Source organism: Anoplopoma fimbria, chromosome 7 (assembly GCF_027596085.1).
Source record: "Anoplopoma fimbria isolate UVic2021 breed Golden Eagle Sablefish chromosome 7, Afim_UVic_2022, whole genome shotgun sequence".
Taxonomy (NCBI): Eukaryota; Metazoa; Chordata; class Actinopteri; order Perciformes; family Anoplopomatidae; genus Anoplopoma; species Anoplopoma fimbria.
The window spans coordinates 4,777,731-4,799,809 of NC_072455.1; the positions used below are offsets into that span (position 1 = coordinate 4,777,731).

The 22,079-nt window shown below is 37.9% G+C and overlaps 2 protein-coding genes across 2 annotated transcripts; both read left to right on the forward strand.

The window, feature by feature from the left end:
- The first annotated feature begins 179 nt into the window (after positions 1-179).
- si:cabz01101003.1 (ubiquitin carboxyl-terminal hydrolase CYLD) lies at positions 180-13,230 on the forward strand. Its single transcript, XM_054601005.1, is given in 20 exon segments — positions 180-293; positions 507-676; positions 679-733; position 892; positions 2,988-3,105; positions 3,666-3,823; positions 4,671-5,207; positions 5,729-5,834; positions 6,342-6,595; positions 6,598-6,813; positions 7,379-7,544; positions 7,724-7,865; positions 8,118-8,240; positions 9,078-9,169; positions 9,268-9,331; positions 10,167-10,371; positions 10,453-10,561; positions 11,293-11,411; positions 11,545-11,752; positions 11,847-13,230. Coding segments are annotated over 19 exon segments (2,970 nt in total). The 5' UTR covers positions 180-293; positions 507-564; the 3' UTR covers positions 12,032-13,230.
- A 653-nt stretch (positions 13,231-13,883) lies between these two features.
- Positions 13,884-17,890, forward strand: emc4 (ER membrane protein complex subunit 4). Its single transcript, XM_054601006.1, has 6 exons — positions 13,884-14,012; positions 15,505-15,649; positions 15,742-15,856; positions 16,468-16,621; positions 16,781-16,941; positions 17,624-17,890. The coding sequence occupies exons 2-6, from the start codon at positions 15,546-15,548 to the stop codon at positions 17,657-17,659; spliced, it is 570 nt and encodes a 189-aa protein (XP_054456981.1). The 5' UTR covers positions 13,884-14,012; positions 15,505-15,545; the 3' UTR covers positions 17,660-17,890.
- The last annotated feature ends 4,189 nt before the right edge of the window (positions 17,891-22,079 follow it).

Genomic DNA, 22,079 nt, shown 5'->3' on the forward strand with positions numbered 1-22,079 from the left:
CATGCGCTCTGATTGGCCGAAACAACTCCCCCCGGTCATTATCACGCCCACATGCGCTCTGATTGGCTGAACAACTCCGCCCCCGGTCATTATCACGCCCACATGCGTTCTGATTGGCTGAAACAACTCCGCCCCCGTGGAACTTTTTCTCACTTCCTATTGGCTCCCGCTGGTGTCAGTCCCATGGCTTCCTGCTTTGCGGTGCGGTTTGTTATTGAAGCGTAGCTCCTTTAAATGAGAGGGGAAATGTTGACGAGTTGATGAAGTTTGTTTGATGAACGCCTACATGTTAAGTAAGTGACGTGCTCCTGTGTCGAAAGATCAGAATACATGTTAAATATTTATCTATTTGAACTTCTCTGCGCACATGTGGAAAGTTTAGTTTGCAGACTTTCCTCTACGTCACCTGTTGTTACGTCACTAGGTGGACGGAAGCTGCGGAGTTTTTCTCGTATGTAAAAAAAGGAAAATATATATATATATGTTTTTTTTTTCTTAATTTACAGGTAATTTAAGGATTTTTAACTCCTCTGTGAACCGGCTACGTTGAGAAAAACGCACAATATGTCTGGGGGTCAGGAGCAAGTCAGGAAGCGACGCCCCCCGAAAATGTTTTTGATCTCGACCGACTTGACGGTCCAGGACCAGCTGGAAGGAACCATTCTGCTGCAGCGGGGTACATCTGCCAGGAGCAGGACTCTGGCAAGAACAGAAGCGACAACCCCTGGGTCAAGTATTAAAAAAAACAAAAAAAACACATTAACCTATTTTTAATGTAATGCACAATTTATTTGATAAATAAATGTATTTGATAATGAAAGGAATTAGTCATTTTGAAGCAAAAATCAGGTCCAATTTGAGGATTTGCTGCCTTTCTTTGAAATATTTCAGAGTACATTTAATGTATAGTACCAGTCAAAAGTTTGGACACACCTTCTCATTCAACTACTTTGAAGAATCTAAAATATAAAACATATACAGCAATATATTATTATATATATCATATATATATTTTATATATATTTTATTTATATATTATATATTACATATATATATTATATATATATTATATATATTATATATTATATATTTATATATATATATTATATATATATATATATATATATATATATATATATATATATATATATATATATATATATATATATATCATATATATCTTCTTTTGCTTAAGTAAAAAAAATGTTTTACCACTGTTGTTGTTGTAAAGTAGAATATATATATATATATATATATATATATATATATTTATATACTACTTTGAAGAATCTAAAAGTACCAGTCAAAAGTTTGGACACACCTTCTCATTCAACTACTTTGAAGAATCTAAAATATAAAATATATAAAATATATATTATATATATATTATATGTTTTATAAATAGAATATATATTAATATATTTATATACAGTACCAGTTTACCTTCTCATTCAGCTACTTTGAAGAATCTAAAATATAAAACATATATTTGTTTGTTTATATAATTCCATATGTGTTCCTTCATAGTTTGGATGTCTTCAATATTAATCTGCAATGTAGAAAAAGAAAGAAAGAAAGAAAGAAAGAAAGAAAGAAAGAAAAAACATTAAATGAGAAGGTGTGTCCAAACTTTTGACTGGTACTGTATAAATACACGATTAACAATGATCCAATGGTATAACACTGACAATAGCCACTCTGCATTATGATTATTTATTACTTTTGATAGGCTACTTTTACTAAGATTTGTAGCAAATACTTCTGATATTATTTTAAAATCTGGAATGCAGGACATTTACTTGCAATTTTTAAACCGTGATATCGCTTCTTTTGCTTAAGTAAAACATTTGTTTTACCACTGTTGTTGTTGTAAAGTAGAATATATATTAATATATATGTACAGTACCAGTCAAAAGTGTGGACACACCTTCTCATTCAACTGCTTTGAAGAATCTAAAATATAAAACATATTCTGGTTTGTTGAGCATTTGTTTGTTTGGATGTTCTTCATAGTTTGGATTTCAATATCTACAATGTAGAAAAAAAATTAAAATGAAAATAAAGAAAAACCATTGAATGAGAAGGTGTGTCCAAACTTTTGACTGGTACTGTATTTGGGTGTAATGGGTATTTTTACTGTGTTCTGGCACTTTGTAGACAAAACAAGTAATTCAATTATCGAGTTTATAATTTGTTGGGTTAATTGATACTGAATTTAGCTAATAATTACTTATTCATATTTACTAAACTATATTGTCCCCAAAGAGAAAAAACATAGAAAACACACATAACTAAACACAGGATGAATAAAACATTGTTAAATAAATTAAACATATAATTAGATATGTAGAAAATAAATGCTCATACACATCAGACAACCTCACTAAACAAAAACAGACAATATTTGTTTAACAATATACGTCAATGACAAGATAACCTGAGAGTATATACATCCGTCATCATCCAGTCATTAATAAGATATTTTTTCATATTAAATTTGTAATAATTTCTATCTTCTTTTAATTCTTTTTAATTATTTATTTTACAAATTTACATACACAAATATTATTTATTTTATTTTATTTATTTTCCATTTTATTTTTAATTTACTTATAGTCTTATGTTATTTTTCCATTATGTGGGTGTTCTTTTATAATAAAATGTTTGTCCAACTTTAATTTAAAACAAATAAAGATACTTTGCAAAAAAACAGATCGGCATTAAAGATAAAATAATTTATAAAAAAAATATACTTTTTTATGTTAATCCTAAAATGTGCCTCCTGTTATGGCCATGTGCTGCAGTTTGAATGAGTAACCACCACATGCTGCTGAGTCACCCCTCAAATGGTGGACATACTTAAAACTAATCTCACTGCCTCTGAGTGTGGTACTCTGTGATATATATACCTTCATTCTTCTTCCTAATTTCTTTCCTCTTCTCTTCCTTATATTTGTCCTTCTCTCCACCTCCTGTTCTCCCCGCAGGTCTTAGACAATGGCTTCATGTTGAAAATAGAGAGGAAGTACCTGCTTGAAATCCCCACTGAACTCACCGGCCTGTTGGAGCCTGTATGTGAACCGGACGCTCGCCTTAAACTTCTAAGTAATACATTAATAACTAGTTGGTAGTAGTGTTACAGTACTGTGCTTACTTGTATAAGTATAATGAACATGTCAGTGTTAACAGGAGGAGTGATGGTGATTGTTATTGCAGTGGTAGTTGTCGAAATATTGATAAAAGCAATAGTGATAGTAGTAGTTGTAGTAACATTGAACAAAGTAGGACTATTGATAATGGAAATGGAGGTGATAATGTACAAATAATGACACTTGTAGTAGTAGTAGTAGTAGTAGTATCTATTAACGTATGAGCAGGAGCAATAGTGATGAAACCCTAGTAGTAATAGAGGTAGTGCAAATATTGCAAGAGTACTTTCAATTGTGTAACAAGTACCTGTTGCTTTTGAATGGGCATCAAGAGGCTTTGAGAACAGAGGGGTATTTTTTAAGTCGAAAATGGGAAGTAAAGCAAGACCAAAAAATTAAATCACTCCGAAACTGGCCCTTTTGTATCGCTCAAGGATTTCCACCAGCATGTGTAATCAGTTGCTTCCTGCGTCTGAACTGAGGTTTCATTGTTGTTGTTTTTTTGTGTTTTCACAGGCAATCCCAGGAAGCTGCAGCATTTGGCAGCACTGCCTGTCGATTCTCCGCTGTGGGTCCAGATTGGCCTGCAGGACGAGCTGGCGGAGGCAGATCTTAAATACATCGGGCCGCTGACCAGGGGCAGCAGCGCCGTGTTATTCGGGGTGCAGCTCAAGGTAAAGATTTAATGGAGGATCAAAGTGGAAACTTTTTTATAGGGTTGAGGATTTGACGACATAACACTATTATGATCACAGTTATGATCCGTAAGATATCAGTGCTCTCGAGGACAGTGAAAGAAAAAGTGAAATCGAGGCGTGCACACTGGATCACATGCCTCGTTCCTTGTGAATCCCCCTATGCAAAATTAGGCAATTTAAAACACAGCCACCAACAATAAAAAAAAAAACAAAAGTGCAGCAAAATTCATTCATGCATTGAATTAGTATTGCAGAAGAAATGGTGACAATAAATTGCACGGGGTTTGATTTAATCAGAAGATTTAAGGATTATAACTAAGAAATAGAAAAATCTGGACTTAATGTTCCCACAGCAAAAATCCAACTAAAAACATTTATTTACTTGTGCAGTGGAAATATAGCTCAAAGGAATATTTCACCCACAAAATCATCAATTTTATATCAGTTACACCCCTTTTGTTACCTTGAATTCTTGAAGAAAACTTTGATTTTCTCGCATTGCCTCTACGGTGAACGGAGAATCGTAAAACTGAGTAAACCCTTGATGAATTAGAGTAAATGGAGACGAGGTTTAACAACAGCAACACTAACAAACCCTCACACAACTCGTGCAGTAAAATCCAGACCGTGAATGAGACAATAGTGGAGAATTCATCAATGAATTCATCAAGTATTTACTCCATTTTTGATCGTTTTTGGGTTCTCCGATTACTGTGGAGGCATGTTAGAGGAAAAAAACAACTCAGGTAAATAGGGCGAGTAACTAATATGCAAATGGTCATTTAATTTACCTGTGACTACCTTTGCTCCGCCTCCCCTGCAGGGTTCAGCAGTAGGTAAAGGAGTAAGCGGCGGCTCCTTTAAGGGCCATCGTCTCTTCACCTGCCCCGAGGCCTGCGCCCTCTTCGTCCCCGTCAGCCACATCAGGCTCCGCCACTGGTCTTCTCGCAACAATGCCCCTGACGCAGCCCGTGAGCGAGACCACCACCACCATCGCAGCAGCAACAATAATAACCCGCCCAGCAACGGGCACCATGGCAACAACGACCGGCCGAGTCCTCCTCAGCAGCAGCAGCAGCAGCAGCAGCAGCAGCACAGTCGTCACATCAGTTTCCACGTGAACCGTCCCAGAAGCCCTCCTCAGCCGGAGGCGTTGGGCATCCTCGCTCGAACAGCGGAGTCGGCGCCCCTCGCAGCTCAAAGCCAGGTCCAGGTCCGAGGCCCAGCTTCGCCCCCTCAGCACCACGTCGGCCAGCGGGTGTGTTTCCCCCTGGAGAACAGCGTCTATGGAGGGGAGGTGCGATTCTGCGGTCTGCTGCCCGGACGGTCCTCCTCAGGGACGTACGTCGGAGTCCTTCTGGTCAGTACGACACAGGAGATCAAACCGTGAATATAGGAAGTGTCTGATTCCAAATAAGTAATATAATTTAGAATTCTAGTTATTTTCAGTTTTATTTATCTTCTTAAACACTGACAGCTACTTTTACAAAAGCACAAATTTACAACAGTTGATCCCCAATCTTTCTCTCCACTCATTTCCTGTCATGTCTCTATCATCGACTCAAATAAAGGCAAAAAATAAAAGTAAGAAAAAAAATTCTAGACTTACAAGTTCAATTGGATGTTGTAGATGGTCCCCAAACAAAAAATAACCTAAATAATTTCCTTCTGCTTCATTTTCTAAGTCATAGAAACATTGTCGTAATGCGTGTGCTTGTATGCTGCAGCCATTATGTTTATATGGTAGTTGTTTTGTATATATATCCCCAGAACAGTCTACTCTTTTGCGATCAAAAGATTTACTTTATTCCTAATTAGGGCACTCGTGCTTGTTTATTCGAATAGTTGTGTAATCCCTTCTCTGTGTTTGGTTTGTTCCAGGACGCTCCGGTTGGGAACTGGGACGGCCTTTATAAGGGAGAGAAGCTCTGCCACATTCCCTCCCCCCTCTACGGACTCCTTCTGCCAGTCACCAAGGTTTCCTCAGGTATGCTGATTCTCAATAAGCCCACAGACACTTTGTAGCACAGTGTGTTTTTCAGCATTAGTCAACAGCCATTTATAATCTGTGAGAAAGGTGAGAGTTCACTGTTGTTTACAGGGATACTCTGACAGAATATATGGTTATTTAATAACCTGTGTCCTGCAGAATTATTAGTTTTTTTTTATTGTTTTTATATTAAAGTGTCCAAATGAGCCAGCATGCACGATACTAAGACCCTGAAACTGAAGCTGCCATCATTCATTCTTTTGATTGGCAGCTGTACTTTTTCATACTGGGATACGTCACAATGTAAGAACATCTGCTAAGGTTATATAAGAGGTTTCAAAGTTGGAAGAGCAGCTTCCACTAACACTTAAAGACCAAAAAGTACATATTTACTAAATCCTGTAACGGGATAGTTGAGGAGAATTAACATCTGGTCATAAAAAAATATGTATACATTTGTGAAATATGCATCTCTTGTTCCATTTTGTGTAATTTCCCCCCCAGAGCCCAAATCCCAGCGTCCCATCCCTCCTCTCCAAATATCCAAATCCATCCTGAAGCCAGCACCGCCCCCCGTCACCAAACCGGGCCCTACGTCACCATCTACCTCGGCCCCCAAAGTCGCCCTGATGCCCCCCGGCAAACTCTCAGCAATTAAACCTCCTCCGCTGCCTCCGCCCAAACCCTCCCACAAGGCCCTGCCTCCTCCCCCTCTCCTGCCTCCCAAACCCCGCAGCCCAACGTCGCCGACCTCCCCGACGACCAGCTGCAGCACGCCAACGGCATACACGGGCCGCCTTCGCCACTGAGGTCTCCTGACTACAGTGACCACGCAGAGGAGAGCGAGGAGGCGGGAGTGGATGGCGATCTGGAGGTGGGGTCCATGGTGGAGGTGAACGATCCTCCGCTGTTCGGGGTCATTCGATGGATCGGATACATCAGTGGGATTACAGAGCCGGTGGCAGGAATTGAGCTGGTGAGGTGAAAGTTTATGCTTCACTTTTATTAAGTTGTTGATGTTTCATGCTAGTTTTAAAGCTTAGTTTAAGGTACAACCCATAATCCAAATGTTATTAAATGGCTAACATCACCTTTGTTCCTTTTTTAATAGTCTCAAATAGATCTTTTAATACAGGAACTAATGCTCACAATAGTAACAACTAAATTAAAGTTGTATGATTGTTTTCTGATCCTGATAAAAGTTTGTTTACATCATTAATATGTGTAAATACAACAAAAAGAGTCCTATCATTTTGGTTATTATACTATCACTGTGCAAAAATGGTAACTATTGCATCTTTAAGCTCTAGAGTGACGATATAGATGTTTCATTCATTTTGTGAATTTGTTTCATGAGGCAGCACTTAGTTTCTTACAGATCCACTTTGTTTTCATACAATTTATAAGATATACAACTTGATAAACGTATGACAAAAGTGCTCAATCTGTAAAACGTCTTGTTGGATGTTGCATTCCAGTGTCTCACACAAAAAAAAAAACAAAAAAAAAAAACACTCTGTGTGTCTGTGTTTGTGTGTCAGGACCAGGAGCTGTCTGCAGGAACAGATGGCAGTTACCTCGGCGAGCGTCACTTCCGTTGCCCGGCCAACAAGGGTCTGTTCGTCAAGCTCCGCAACTGCAGACGGGACTCCAGGTTCCCGGCCCCCGAGACGCCTGTCAATCAAGTGGAGCGATGCAACTCCATAGGTAGGAAAGCGTAGCTGTGTGTGTGTGTGTGTGTGTGTGTGCGTGTGTGTGTGTGTGTCTGTCTGTCTGTGTCTGTGTGTGTGTGTGTCTGTCTGTGTCTGTCTGTGTGTCTGTGTGTGTGTCTGCATGTCTGTGTGTGTAGTGTCATTATGTAACACCGTCTCCTGTGTGGCTCCCAGCCTTTGCGGATTGGGGCAGCGAGCGGGTGGAGGAGCTCACCCCACCTGTGGACGGAGACGAGGCCGCTGATCTCTACCAGGGCTGGAAGAGAGGCATCCAGGGTCACCTCAACTCCTGCTACCTGGACGCTACACTCTTCAGGTAAAACTCTGAGGCACTCTACACACTCTGTAGTAGCAGAAAAGATTATCATTATCATTGTTGAATTTTATTTATTTCATTTGTTCTTTCTTCACTTCATTTTGTGTGAATCAGTCTCTTCATCTTCTCTCTTTTTGTCTTGTTTTCATCTTGTCAAACATTTGTAAAGCTGTTTGAATTTCATCTGATTTGTTTTAAAGGTGCTCTATAAATACAACTTGATTTATATGGATTGTGTGTTTCTCTCTGCAGTCTGTTCTCGTGCTGCAGTTCAGCAGACTGGGTGTTGTTCTGGCCCTCTGACTCTCAGACTGACAAAGACTCCAGTCAGGCTCAGGACCTGCTGCGCTGTGAGATAGTCAACCCTCTGCGAAGGTGTGTAAATGTGTATAAGTGTCTCTTTATTTACTACCATGAGTAATTACAGTGCTATGGTACATGCATTTGGTACGACGGTGTATTAGGGTCATTGTAGGTAAAAAGAAAAATTACGGAACCATGGAAAGAGGGTAATATTCCGAGGTTCCATTTTTTAATTATTCGATAAGAAACTTGGATATTCTTTAACAATAAGTAACAAATTTACAGGTGTTGTTGTTGTTGTTGTTTTTTGTCAACAAACCACATCGCTCCACTTGCAATGTTGCAATGTTGGCTCAACCTCATTACACCACAGACACCACCTTTTAACACTGCGGTTATGTGAGCATACAAGTGCAAAACATATTTATTGTATTAGTATTTATTTATTCTTATAAAGGAACATGAGAGAAAACGTTTATATGTTTCTTTCAGGACCTCTGGCTCGCTCAGTAGCACATCCTTTCCATAGGCGCAATGAAATTCCGTTGGTGGCTGGCGTTACCGGGGCGTTTTAAAGGTGGCGTCTGTGGTGTGATGAGGTTTATCCATCCTTGCAAAGTGAAGCAACAAATAAACACAATATCTCCAAGTTTTTTCTCCCAAATTTACAACTTTAATCTCTGATATTTTCTCTGATTATTACCTCCTCCCTCCTTCATTTAATTTAATTTCTTACATACAATGCTCCTAATACGCCCTTGTAGATTGCTGTTACTGTTACCATTACTTCTACTGATTATATGTTACATCTAATAAATAATAATAGAAAAGAATGGAAGCGACTGGATCAGATTTAGATTTTATATGCACGGATTTCCTCAAGTGTTTCTGTGTGGTTATGTTTTGCAGGTATGGCTACGTGTGTGCCAGTAAGACCATGGCCTTGAGACGACTGCTGGAGGCCGCGAATAGCGACATGGGCTTCACCAACCAGGAGAAAGGTACTCTGTCCTCTCCCCCATCCATTAGCACAGCAGGTGTAACTGTGTGATGATCACTCTGAGGAATGCTGTCATGCTGTTGTTCTTCTGTCTGGCAGATCCAGAAGAGTTCCTCAACAAGCTTTTCCAGCTCCTCCGAGTCGAGCCGCTCCTCAAGATCAGGTGACATCGCTGCCGCTGACACACACACACACGAACAGACACAAACACAAACACAGACAAACACACACACACACCCTGCTTCCCTGTAACACATGGAGGTTGAAAAGGCTCTCACTCTGGCTGGGAGTTGAATTCATTTCACTGCAACTCAATTATAAACCTGCATTTCCTGTGTTCTGATGCAGGAAGGTAATGAGGTCATCATCACACTCGCAGCTCGTTTTCTTAAGTCCATAACAGAAATGTTACCTGGTATTTAAGTTCTTTATTTGTTAATGTTTGCTCAAGTGGAGTGTCACAGAGTGAAAATGAGCCCCATATTTGATAACCAGTAAATTCATAAGCATAAAAACATATGTTTGTGTCATCCTGACTCTAAATCAGTTGTTGTAAATTTCAACAACTAACATTTATATTTTTTTCTTTTTAATTACGAGATGATTTTACCTTTACATGTCTCTAAAAACTGAAATATAGTAATGGTGACTTTGTTTATTGTATATTAGAGCCAAAAACAGGTTGTGAACCACAAGATATTGCCTTGATTAACATTAACATGTTTAGCAACAAGACAGTTAAAAAAACCTGTTTATGAATAAATCATTTGTGTCTTATTTCTTTAGTTTCCCCCAAAAAGTTGATTTTCCTGGTTAAAAATGTGACTCAGATTTAAGATGAGCAGAGAGAAACTTTCCCACCTTCAGCAACATAAATGTTCCAACAGTCACAAACATTCTGCAAAATGAAGGTTAGACATCAAAGCTAATTAGCAACAAGCCAAAACAAACATTACTAACACCGATGTCTCATTTCCTGTCTCTCCTCATACGTTCAGATCGATGACTCGGCAGCCTCAGGAGGGCCACCTCTACCAGCTCTTCCCACCCACGCTCCCTCCCTCCCCCTCCTCCCCTTTACCCCTCTCCCCGATGGACTCCCCCATCCCTCTCGTCTTGCCATCGCCCGGTCGGATGAGGGTCGCCAGCGTCCAGGCGCTGCTGGAGACCTCCTTCCTCCACGCCGGCCTCAAGTTTGTCGAGGTAACAGAAAAAGCAAGATGTCACATGATGAGTTCGAGTCACATTAAACACCTCTAACACTGATGATGTCATGTGTGTCAGGCTCCCTCCTGCCTCCTACTGCTCATGCCTCGGTTTGGGAAGGACTTCAAGATGTTTGACGCCATCTTGCCGACCCTCAGCTTGGACATCACAGACCTGCTGGACGACAGTGAGGACATTTTGAGCAGCTTTTTAGTTTGTTTATTGTTTTGGTATTAAGATAAGATAAGATAAGATAAGATAATCCTTTATTAGTCCCACAGCGGGGAAATTTGCAGGCTTACAGCAGCATAGAGTAAAGTGCACACAAGAGACATAGCAGAAGAAGACAAGATAAAAAATAAAAAATGAAGATAAAAAAGTATTATAAATAAGCAATAAAAATAAAAAAAAACAGTAGAAAAACAACAATAACTGAAATATTATATTTACAGACAGAAAAATTATTATTATATTTGAACTTTTTTAACTATTATTGCACAGTGTAATGTGTAATGTATTGCACAGGTTTTTATTGTCATGTTATTATTGTCATGTGGTCTGCTGGGAGCAGAGTTGGTTGTGCAACCTGACAGCAGCTGGAAGGAAGGACCTGCGGTACCTCTCCTTCACACTTGACTTCAGATCTGATTTAGTTTTCATCACGTGTGTTTTCAGAATCAGAAGCTGTTTATTGCCAAGTATGTTACACATGCAAGGAATTTGGCTAGGTGATTAGTTGGTGCTTACAGTAAATTAAAAAAACTGCAATAATAAAGACGTAATTCAAAAATAGAAGTATGAAGATATACAATAAAATATGGTAAACAAATAAGAGTACGTTAAACAGGTATATTATATTATTAAGTGTCAGTATTTTAGTTTATATCCTGATCACATGAGTTGTTGTTGTCGTTCTAGCTCTGAGGCAGTGCAGCATCTGTCAGGCTGTCGCTGAGTGGGAGTGTCTCCTGTGTTACGAGGACCCCGACATCACTCCTGGTCATCTCAAACAGTACTGCCAGACATGCAACACACAGGTAGCTGCAAGTTTGAAAGAACAGGATGTTATTAAAATAATAAATAAGAGGTGTATGTTGAACGTAAAGCACTCTGACTCATTTTCTGTCTCTTATGTGTCTTATCTTTGCGTCTTCTCTTGTCGATCTTCAGGTCCACAGTCACAGGAAGCGGGCGTCCCACAGACCCGTGAACATCGCCGTCCCCGGTGGACCGTGGTCCGGCCCTCTGCACTGCACCCGCCAGAGAATGTCCCTCTTCGCCGTGACGTGCATCGAGACCAGCCACTACGTGAGCTTCGTCAAGCACGGGCCCAAACCCGCCGACTGGCTGTTTTTTGACAGCATGGCGGACCGGGAAGGTGAGTTTTCTTCCTCCCTGAGATGCATTGTTGTAGTGAAATTTAAAAACACAATAAGGAGTGTGGTTAAACCGCTCCCATATCTCTCACCCAGGTGGCGAGAATGGCTTCAACATCCCCCACGTGAAGGCGTGTCCAGAGGTGGGACGCTACCTCAGCCTGTCAGAGGAGGAGCTGAGCAGGGTTGACCCCGCCTCCTTGCGGGAGTCGGTCCGCCGCCTGCTCTGTGACTCCTACATGTGTCTGTACCACAGCCCAGAGCTCAGCCTGTACAAGTGACACAACACATAAACACACACACACACACACACACACACACACACACACACACACACACACACACACACACACACACACACACACACACACTGATCAGCCTGATCTGTCAGATGACGTCCAAAATATTAGCTTTTGAGTAATAAATGTTACTCTATTGAGTATAATATGAAAAGTTCCATAGAAGAGATTTTTTCAGTCTCTAAGGTCCTGTTTACACTTAGCAGTAAAAATGCATTTTGGGTTATTCTAGCCTCGGCGTGTGCTTCCAATTTTCTGAAAAATGAACAACCATTGAATCCAAACAATGATAATATAATATATGTACACGCTTGATTTGTGCAATGTAAACTAAACTTCAGGAACTTTCATACCACTTACATTTGCTTATATTGATGCTACTTTGTATTATTTTCTATTTTCGAACATAACGAAGTGTTGTACAAAAAGAGAAAGAGAGAAAGGAGATATGTGATTTCTGGCTTCCTGAATAGGAAACAGTCGTAACTTAAGAAGCGGGCCAAAATATATTTAAATTATGCAGCAGATGGAATGTATTTTTTCCCAGATGGTTAAAAAAGTATTTGAGAATACTGGTAATAAGTTCAGGACAGCGGTACATGTTGTTAGACGACCCTCTGGGGCTCTTTTCCAGAGATGGCAGAGTATTGGTATTTCAGCAAATTGGGTGTGTAGCTCCGTCTGATCGCACTGGAGATGCATTTGAGACGTTTCCTCTGAACTCAGAAATCCAGTTTCACCTGGATCACCTTTAGGCCACATCTCATGATACTATCTGCCTGAAGGAGGGAGATAAGAAGGCGTCAGAACTACATGAAATCTATAATGAAACAGTCTGCCGCATTTACATAAGAACAGCCGTATGATCCAATGTGCCTTTAGGCCTAAAGAACAAACAGCCTGTAGTTTTATTGGTGGTTTGAACTCGATGGTAAATTAGTCGTGTGGGTGTCAGTACTGGTCTCTAGAGTTAAACTGTGCCTTAATAACGCTCACACGCTGTAGGAAACCACCGTGCCTGTAACATGTAACACACTTTACTGTTTCAATTTGCACTGCTTCATTTACATGTCAGTATATGTGTGTACATAAGAGCATTGCCTTAAACTGACTGTGAAGATTGTACTTTTGCATTGCTTACGGGTTGTTTGATACAATACAGCTGCTATTAAAAGCTTTGATACTACCCTTCTCGTTTGTTTACATTTCTCTTTTTTGGGGGGGAAATGTCTCCACACACATGCAGATGTCACTCAGCAGCTAGATACAAGGTACATTGTTGTGCATCCAAATGATACATATTATATAAATAAGAAATAAAGACATTAATATACAGCATTCAAAAAAAACATTTACAAGACAAAGCAAATAACAAGCTTGTTTTTCTTTAGTCTTGAAGTAAATTAACAATTTTATGAGGACTGTTAAAGTTTAATAAGGAGAAATAAAAAAACATAACGTGTAAAATTTACCCAGTAAATTATGTGATTTAAGTATTTTTAAATAAACTTTATTCAAACAGTTATAGCAAGTAACAAACAATATACCTGTGTATACATTACAACTTGCAAATACACTAGGATGAGCGATAAATTAAAAGTAAAAACAATTAAATAACTATCTAAAAAAAGTATTCTTACTGAACCCCTGCTGAATAAAACTTATTTGTTATATACATTATTATTATTATTGTACAGAATATATTTTTTTCTACCAATATTGACTAAATGTATTATTTTGAGAATTTAAATTGTGTTCTCCTGAAATGCCATTAGAGGGCAGGAGTGACGCAACATCCGGAACGTCGACGTAACTACGTCATCATTACGTGCCCCGGAAACAGACAGCGACAAGGGGTCGATTTACTTCCATGCATAGCAAGACACATTTGTTTTTTGCTAATTTCATCCCGAATAATAACGATTTATTAAACAGATATTATTCGTTTTGATGCTTCTATAAGGTAAGGTTGATTTTAAGTGACGATGTGAGGGTTTACTTTAGACGTAACGTCATGTTTGAGCGACGACGTCAAGTGTTAAAAACATCCTAAAGCGTCGTGTTGGGTCCTTTCTGTGTGAAATGATGTGCAAACATCTCTTTGATGTTTGCACATCATTTATGTAATATATATATTACATATATATATTACATATATAATATATTTATATTATATATATTTTTTATATATATATTTTATTTATATATTATATATTACATATATATAATATATATTACATATATTATATATTTATATTATATATATCTTTTATATATATATATAACATATATATATTTTTTATATATATATATAATATATATATATATTTCTTTATATATATATTATATATATATTTCTTTATATATCTATATATTATATATATAATATATATATAATATATATATATATATATATATAATATATATATATATATATATATATATATATATATATATATATAGTACCAGTCAAAAGTTTGGACACACCTTCTCATTCAACTACTTTGAAGAATCTAAAATATAAAACATATTCTGGTTTGTTGAGCATTTGTTTGTTTACCACATAATTCCATATGTGTTCCTTCATAGTTTGGATGTCTTCAATATTAATCTACCATGTAGAAAAAAATTTAAATTAAGAAAAACCATTGAATGAGAAGGTGTGTCCAAACTTTTGACTGGTACTATATATATATATATATATCCCAGTACACCACATGACACTAAAACCCTGTGCAATACAAATACACTGTGCAATAATAGTTATTATGTTTGTATATACAGTACCAGTCAAAAGTTTGGACACACCTTCTCATTCAATGGTTTTTATTTGTTTTTATTTAATTTTTTTTTTCTACATTGTAGATTAATATTGAAGACATCCAAACTATGAAGGAACCAGAATATGTTTTATATTTTAGATTCTTCAAAGTAGTTGAATGAGAAGGTGTGTCCAAACTTTTGACTGTATAATATTTCATTTATTGTGGATTCTTTACTGTTTTTATTGCTTATTTGCTTATTTATAATACTTGTTTTTTTTTTTACTATGTCTCTTGTTTGCACTATACCCTATGCTGCTGTAAATCCTGTAAAACTAATAAAGGATTATCTTATCTTAGCTTAGCTTATCTTATTGGTTAAATAGAGACAAGTGACAAGTGTATTTATCATTTTAACTAAATCTGCTGTAAAAACAGGGCCTATTACTGGTTCAAGGCTTGTTTTGGCCTGTTGATGTTCACATATGTGTTGTTTAACAGGTCTGCCTCAGATTGTTTTCATTAAAACGAGTCCTTATGACACTGGCACATTACAAAACAACCATTTATGTTATTGTTAATCTGTTTTTTTATCAGGGTTTGTTTTGGTTTTCATTGACGCCAAACAAAAATATAAGACTCTGGCCATCTGATTTCTGCTGTGTTTATTTCTTTATTTATCTCTCTTTGTAGCTGCTTTCTATCTCTGAAGTCCAGCAGTGAAGCCGGTTGCCATGGCGTCTCCAGGAGGACAAGGAGGAGGAGCTCTGTCGACGAGAGGAGGCAGCGGGGCCAGGAGGATGAAGTGGGCTCTGGAGCTGAGCTTGGGCAACACCAGGTAAACAAAACAGAGAACATCCAAACACTTACAGCAATCTATGAAATAGTAGGACAGACGTTCAAGTGAAAGATAAACTCTCTGTGCTGCAGGAGTCGTGGTGACCGACAGGGCGGACAGGGAGACGTCGTTTACCCCATCGGCTTCTCTGAGAAACCCGTCCCCGACACCAGCATCCAGGAGACGGACAAGAACCTGGTGGAGAAGGTAAAGCAGGAAGGAGAACCTTTACTTCCTTTTTCTTTTTTGGAAATATAGACAATGTTCTTTATTTTGCCAGTGTGCTATTTTTTTAAATTCAGGCTACATTTAGTTTTACGTCCTCTATACACATATATACTTAAATGAATGGCAAACACAAATGGAGGCAAAGAAAAGTAAATAAAGTACCACAAAAGTTGACCAGGTGAAAGTTATTGCATGATATCTGGAAAATTATAAAAAAAATAATAATAATAATTATACATTTATTTATCTAGCATCTTATAACACAAAGTGCTTTACAATAAAAACAAATAATAAAAGTGATTAAAAAGCCAAAACAAAATATATAAAACAAGATAAACTAAGTACGCAATGCTATAAAAAGATAAAAAGATTTTTTTTTATCTTTTAAAAAAAAAAGCAGACATAAAAAAAACTACAATAATTCATTTAAATTTGTGTATTTTGTGGTGTTTATTTTGTTATCCTCACAAAGAAAGTTGTTCAGATTAATTGTTCATACGGTAGTGTAACACGTGAGAAAATATCTAAATGTTTCGCCCTAAATAAAAAAAAAAATGCTGAGCTTGCACCTCTGACTCTTGTCTTCACAGCGCTGTTGGGACGTGGCTCTCGGGCCCCTGAAACAGATCCCCATGAACCTGTTCATCATGTACATGTCTGGAAACACCATCTCCATCTTCCCCATCATGATGGTTTGCATGATGGCCTGGAGGCCCATTCAGGCGCTCATGTCCATGTCTGCCAGTGAGTATCCAGCATTCACATCCTTCAGTTAGTCAAATCTGAATATGGAAACCCTCATTTTTTGTTTCGCCCAGTGTTTTTCTTTTCACATGAAGCTCAATACTGAGTCAGAGTTTCCCGGCATGTCTCTCATTCCTTTGTTTGTTTTTTGTGTCTCAGCCTTCAAGCTGTTGGAGAGCTCCAGTCAGCAGTGGCTCCAGGGCCTCGTCTACCTGGTCGGTAACCTCCTGGGCTCGGCGTTGGCCATCTACAAGTGTCAGTCCATGGGGCTGCTCCCAACACACTCCTCTGATTGGCTGGCTTTCATAGGACCGCCTCAGGTAAGCAGCACTGAACGCCGCTTGCTGCAGACTGTCTGTATACGTTACATCTTACTTTGTTGGTGTTTTTAATCTTGATTCACTGCCTCTAGTTTTGACTCTGGTATCTGATCCTCATAAATTCTGGCTGCTGTTCACGTTTAGGCCAGTAGAGGGGAGAATATACCTTTTAATTTCTCTTTATTTAACCAGGCAAGTCATTAAGAACAAACTTTATTTACAATGGCAGCCTTTCAAAGACAAAGCCCTCTTGAGGAGAAGAGGGTTAGTTGCTAAAAATAAAAAGGACTGTCAAATGGATTCATCATTCCATTTATGAATTATGATAACAGAAACAGTTTGATTATAAAATGCAATTGGCCGAGTTATGGGCCAGGCTCTAATAAGTAGTAGTTTTTGCCGGGATACTTAACCTTGCTTTGTTTTTATTGTTTTATTTTTTGATTTTTATAAGGCAATATGCAGCCAAATGTAATCCTAAATTAAATATAAAGACATTTAAAAAAAGTTTAGAAAGTATTTAATAAAAAAAGCTATACTTTTACTGTTGCGGTCGTATGATAAAAGCTATTCTTTCCATTATAAACAGTTTTATAAATAATGTAAATTCAATCGTCCACCTGATGTCTTTCTCTATAATGTCACAGACTTGATTTAACCGTTTCTCTCTTCTTCTCAACAGAGGATGGAGATCATGGGCGGAGGGATGGTGTTGTGAGGATGAAGCAGCGTGCACAGACCAGATTCAGATATTTACAGAGTTTTATTTACTGTACATTCTCCACGACAGATTCATTCTCCGCAGCGGCAGTTACACACACACACACACACACATTTTGTTTGCTTTTTTTTTACAGAAACGTTAAAGATTACTTCATCCTGCTGCTCTGCTTCATGTTTCTGATCTTTGTTGCTCCCCATTCATATTTGAATAAAGGTTTAAAGTCCAGCAGACGATCAAGTTTAACTACTGTATGTTTCTTTTTCAGTTGAATTAACAATAACAATATTTTTAGGTTATTTTACAGAATACAGAACTTAATTTAGAGGGTAAATGTCATTAAAACAGACCTTTATAACAATGGACACACTGTATAACATTTTCATTTAGTTAGGAACATGTCTTATTATGTTTTATTCCAATAAAGTAGTAATTTCTTTTTTTTTTTCCCATTCTTTTTTTTTCTAATTTGTAGTTAAAACTTGTGATTTCTGCACATTAGCCAGTAACATTTACTAACCCGTTCTAATTTATGAGTCTGTTTAATTTATACTTTATGAAATAAATGACTGGCTGCAATAACATGTTTTCAACTGTGTCAATAAATATGTTGGATGAAAAAATTATAAAGCTGAAGTTTGCTCTGGGAATTTTATATATCGCAGTATTTTAAGGACAAAATATACTTTCGTTATGTGAAAAAGCGACAGACTTGTTTGCTTTAAAAGTGTACGTCTTGAATAGTGGAATCCAAACAACCTTTGCTCAAACTAAAGTTAGTTTTACAGAGAAAGTCAGGAAAATATCTCACACTGAAGTACATTCTGATCCTAAACACCGCCAGCAATCAGACTCTTCAGTAACACTGATTGAGCAATCATTGTGGGAAACTGGAAAAAAGACAACATGTTTACTCAAGCTGATAACCTGTTTCAGTCACAACCCAAAAAAATAAGATATCATGAGTAAACAATTCAAGAAGAGTTGTGCAATATGATAATTAATATCATCAGACATGGTAAACGTTTTCCTCCCAAATGTACCGTTTACTGCAAAATTCGGTTCAATATCTGGTGGTTTTAGGCCGCTGTGCGTTTTGTTGCATAACAATGAGTAGATCAGTTTAATGGAAATAATGCATTTACATGATTTTGCATCAATGTGAGGAAGTGTTCATTTATTAACTTATTTTTCTGCATTTTTTTCATGTATTTAATTCGCTAGATTAGCCATAAATTGACATTTTTACATCCTTATTTAATCTATAAACTGTTTGTCAATCAATTTTTTGGAAAAAGCCTTTATCATGACATTTATTGATATGAAAAAATGGAATTAAATTAAACAATTGTACCCCCATTTTTGTATTTTATCCATATTTTATCTGCTAATTTGGGGATTAACATCTGTTATGTGTTTGTTGAGAAATAAAATAATAAAGCAAAGACATTCAATTCAATTCAATTCAGTTTATTTTGTATAGCCCAGAATCACAAATTACAAATTTGCCTCAGAGGGCTTTACAATCTGTGCACATGCGACATCCTCTGTCCTTCCCTCACATCAGCACAGGAAAAACTCCCCTAAAAAACCCCTTTAACAGGGAGAAAAAAGGAAGAAACCTATGGGAGAACAACAGAGGAGGGATCCTTCTCCCAGGATGGACAGAATGCAATAGATGTCATGTGTACAGAATGAGCAGCATAACAGTTCTTAGATACAACACATTCAATGTATATGACATAAATGATTCATATAATAAGACTACTTATAATAACAGCAGCAATTATTACAGTAGAATTATAGCCATGAAAATAGGGATAGTAATGTGACTAATAATAATAATCGAAGTAGCAGTGGGTGTCAGTCGGCTCACAGCAGGAGGCACGACTACGGTCCAGGTACCACAACGATTCATGGAAACCTGCAGAACGAGAAAGCAAAAGGGCTTCAGGGTGGAAGTAAAGCTAAAATGCTTAATGGTACAGGTAATAGTAATAGTAATGTGACTAGTAATAATAATAATGGTGGTAGCAGTCGGTGTCAGCAGGGCCGTAGCAGGATGCACGTCCACGGTCCAGGTACAGCCACGATTTATAGAAGCCTGCGAAGCGAGAAAGCACAAAGACTCCAGGGTACAAGCAAGTCAATAAGCGTAATAGTACAGGCAATAATAATAGTAATGTGACTAATAATGATAGTGGTAGTAGTAGTGGGTGTCAGCAGGGCCTCAGTAGGTGGCACGATGACAGTCCAAATATAACCCCGATTCCTGGGAACCTGCGAGGCGAAAGCACAAGAACTCCGGGGAAGAAGCAAAATCAGTAATGTGCATAAATAGGAGATTAATACATAAAGAAGGAGGGAGAGAAGAGGAGAGAGGAGCTCAGCGTATCCTAGGTAGTCCCCGGCTGTCTAGGCATATAGCAGCATATCTAGGGGCTGGACCAAGGCGAACCTGAACCAGCCCTAACTATAAGCGCTATCAAAAAGGAAGGTCTTAAGCCTGCTCTTGAAAGTGGTGAGTGTGTCTGCCCCCGGACTGAAACTGGAACCTGGTTCCACAGAAGAGGAGCCTGATAACTGAAGGCTCTGGCTCCCATCCTACTTTTATATACTCTAGGAACCACAAGTAACCCTGCATTGATTGAGCGCAGCTCTCTAGTTGGGTAATATGGAACTATAAGTTCCTTAAGATAAGACGGTGCCTGACCAGTTAGAGCTTTGTAGGTAAGTAAAAGAATTTTAAATTCTATTCTTGATTTAACAGGGAGCCAGTGCAGAGAAGCTAATACTGGAGTAATATGATCTCTTTTCTTAGTTTTTGTTAGAACACGTGCTGCAGCATTCTGGATCAACTGTAAAGATCTAAGAGACCTATTAGAGCAGCCTGATAATAAGGAGTTACAGTAATCTAGTCTAGAGGTAACAAATGCATGAACTAGTTTTTCTGCATCACTTTGAGACAGGATTTGCCTGATTTTCGCAATGTTACGTAAATGAAAAAAGGCTGTCCTTGAGATCTGTTTTATATAAGAGTTAAAAGACAGATCCTGGTCAAAGATAACTCCAAGGTTCTTAACGGTAGTGCTGGATGCTAGAGCAATGCCATCTAGAGAAACTATATCGTTAGATAATTGAATTCGAAGGTGATCTGGGCCTAGTAGGATAACTTCTGTTTTTTCAGAGTTTAACATTAAAAAGTTACAGGTCATCCAGGTTTTTATGTCCGTAAGACATGCTTGAAGTTTAGAGAACTGGTTAGTTTCGTCTGGCTTAATTGATAGATATAACTGGGTATCATCTGCATAACAATGAAAGTTTACTGAGTGTTTTCTGATAATATTCCCCAAGGGAAGCATATATAAGGTAAATAAAATAGGTCCAAGAACAGACCCCTGTGGAACTCCGTGACTAACCCTGGTTTTCATCGAGCTTTCATTGTTTACATATACAAACTGAGATCGGTCTGATAAATACGACTTAAACCAGCTAAGTGCGGTTCCTTTAATGCCTATAAGATGCTCCAATCTCTGTAATAGGATTTGGTGATCAATGGTATCAAATGCAGCACTAAGGTCTAGCAATACAAGTACAGAGACAAGTCCTTTGTCTGAAGCTATTAGAAGGTCATTGGTAATTTTCACCAGTGCCGTCTCTGTGCGATGATTCACTCTAAATCCTGACTGAAAATCCTCAAATAAACTATTGTTATGCATAAAGTCACAGAGCTGATTTGCTACTGCTTTCTCAAGGATCTTAGAGAGGAACGGAAGGTTAGATATAGGTCTATAGTTAGCCAACACCTCTGGATCAAGAGTAGGTTTCTTAAGAAGAGGTTTAATTACAGCTAGTTTGAAGGCCTGTGGTACATGGCCCGTCAGTAAAGACAGATTGATAATTTCTAATAAGGAGTTGCTATTAAAGGTAAAACTTCCTTAAGCAGCCTAGTCGGAATCGGGTCTAAGAGACAGGTGGAAGGTTTAGACTTAGAAATAGTTAAAGTCAATTGTTGAAGGTCGATGGGAGAAAAGCCATCTAAATATATTTCAGGTTCTACAGCTATGGATCGATCGGTACTGGTTGAGGGCAGTAGATTATAATTTTTTTCTCTAATAGTTAGAATCTTATCATTAAAGAAGTTCATGAAGTCACTACTACTGAGGTTTATAGGAATACACGGCTCAACAGAGCTGTGACTCTCTGTCAGCCTGGCTACAGTGCTGAAGAGAACCCTAGGGTTGTTCTTATTTTTCTCTATTAATGCTGAATAATAGGCTGCTCTAGCATTACGGAGTGCCTTCTTATATATTTTAAGACTGTCTCGCCAGCGCTTCATCCACATTGGTGGAACGCCATATCCTTTCAAGTTTTCGCGATATTTGCTTTAAATCGCGGGTTTGAGGATTATACCATG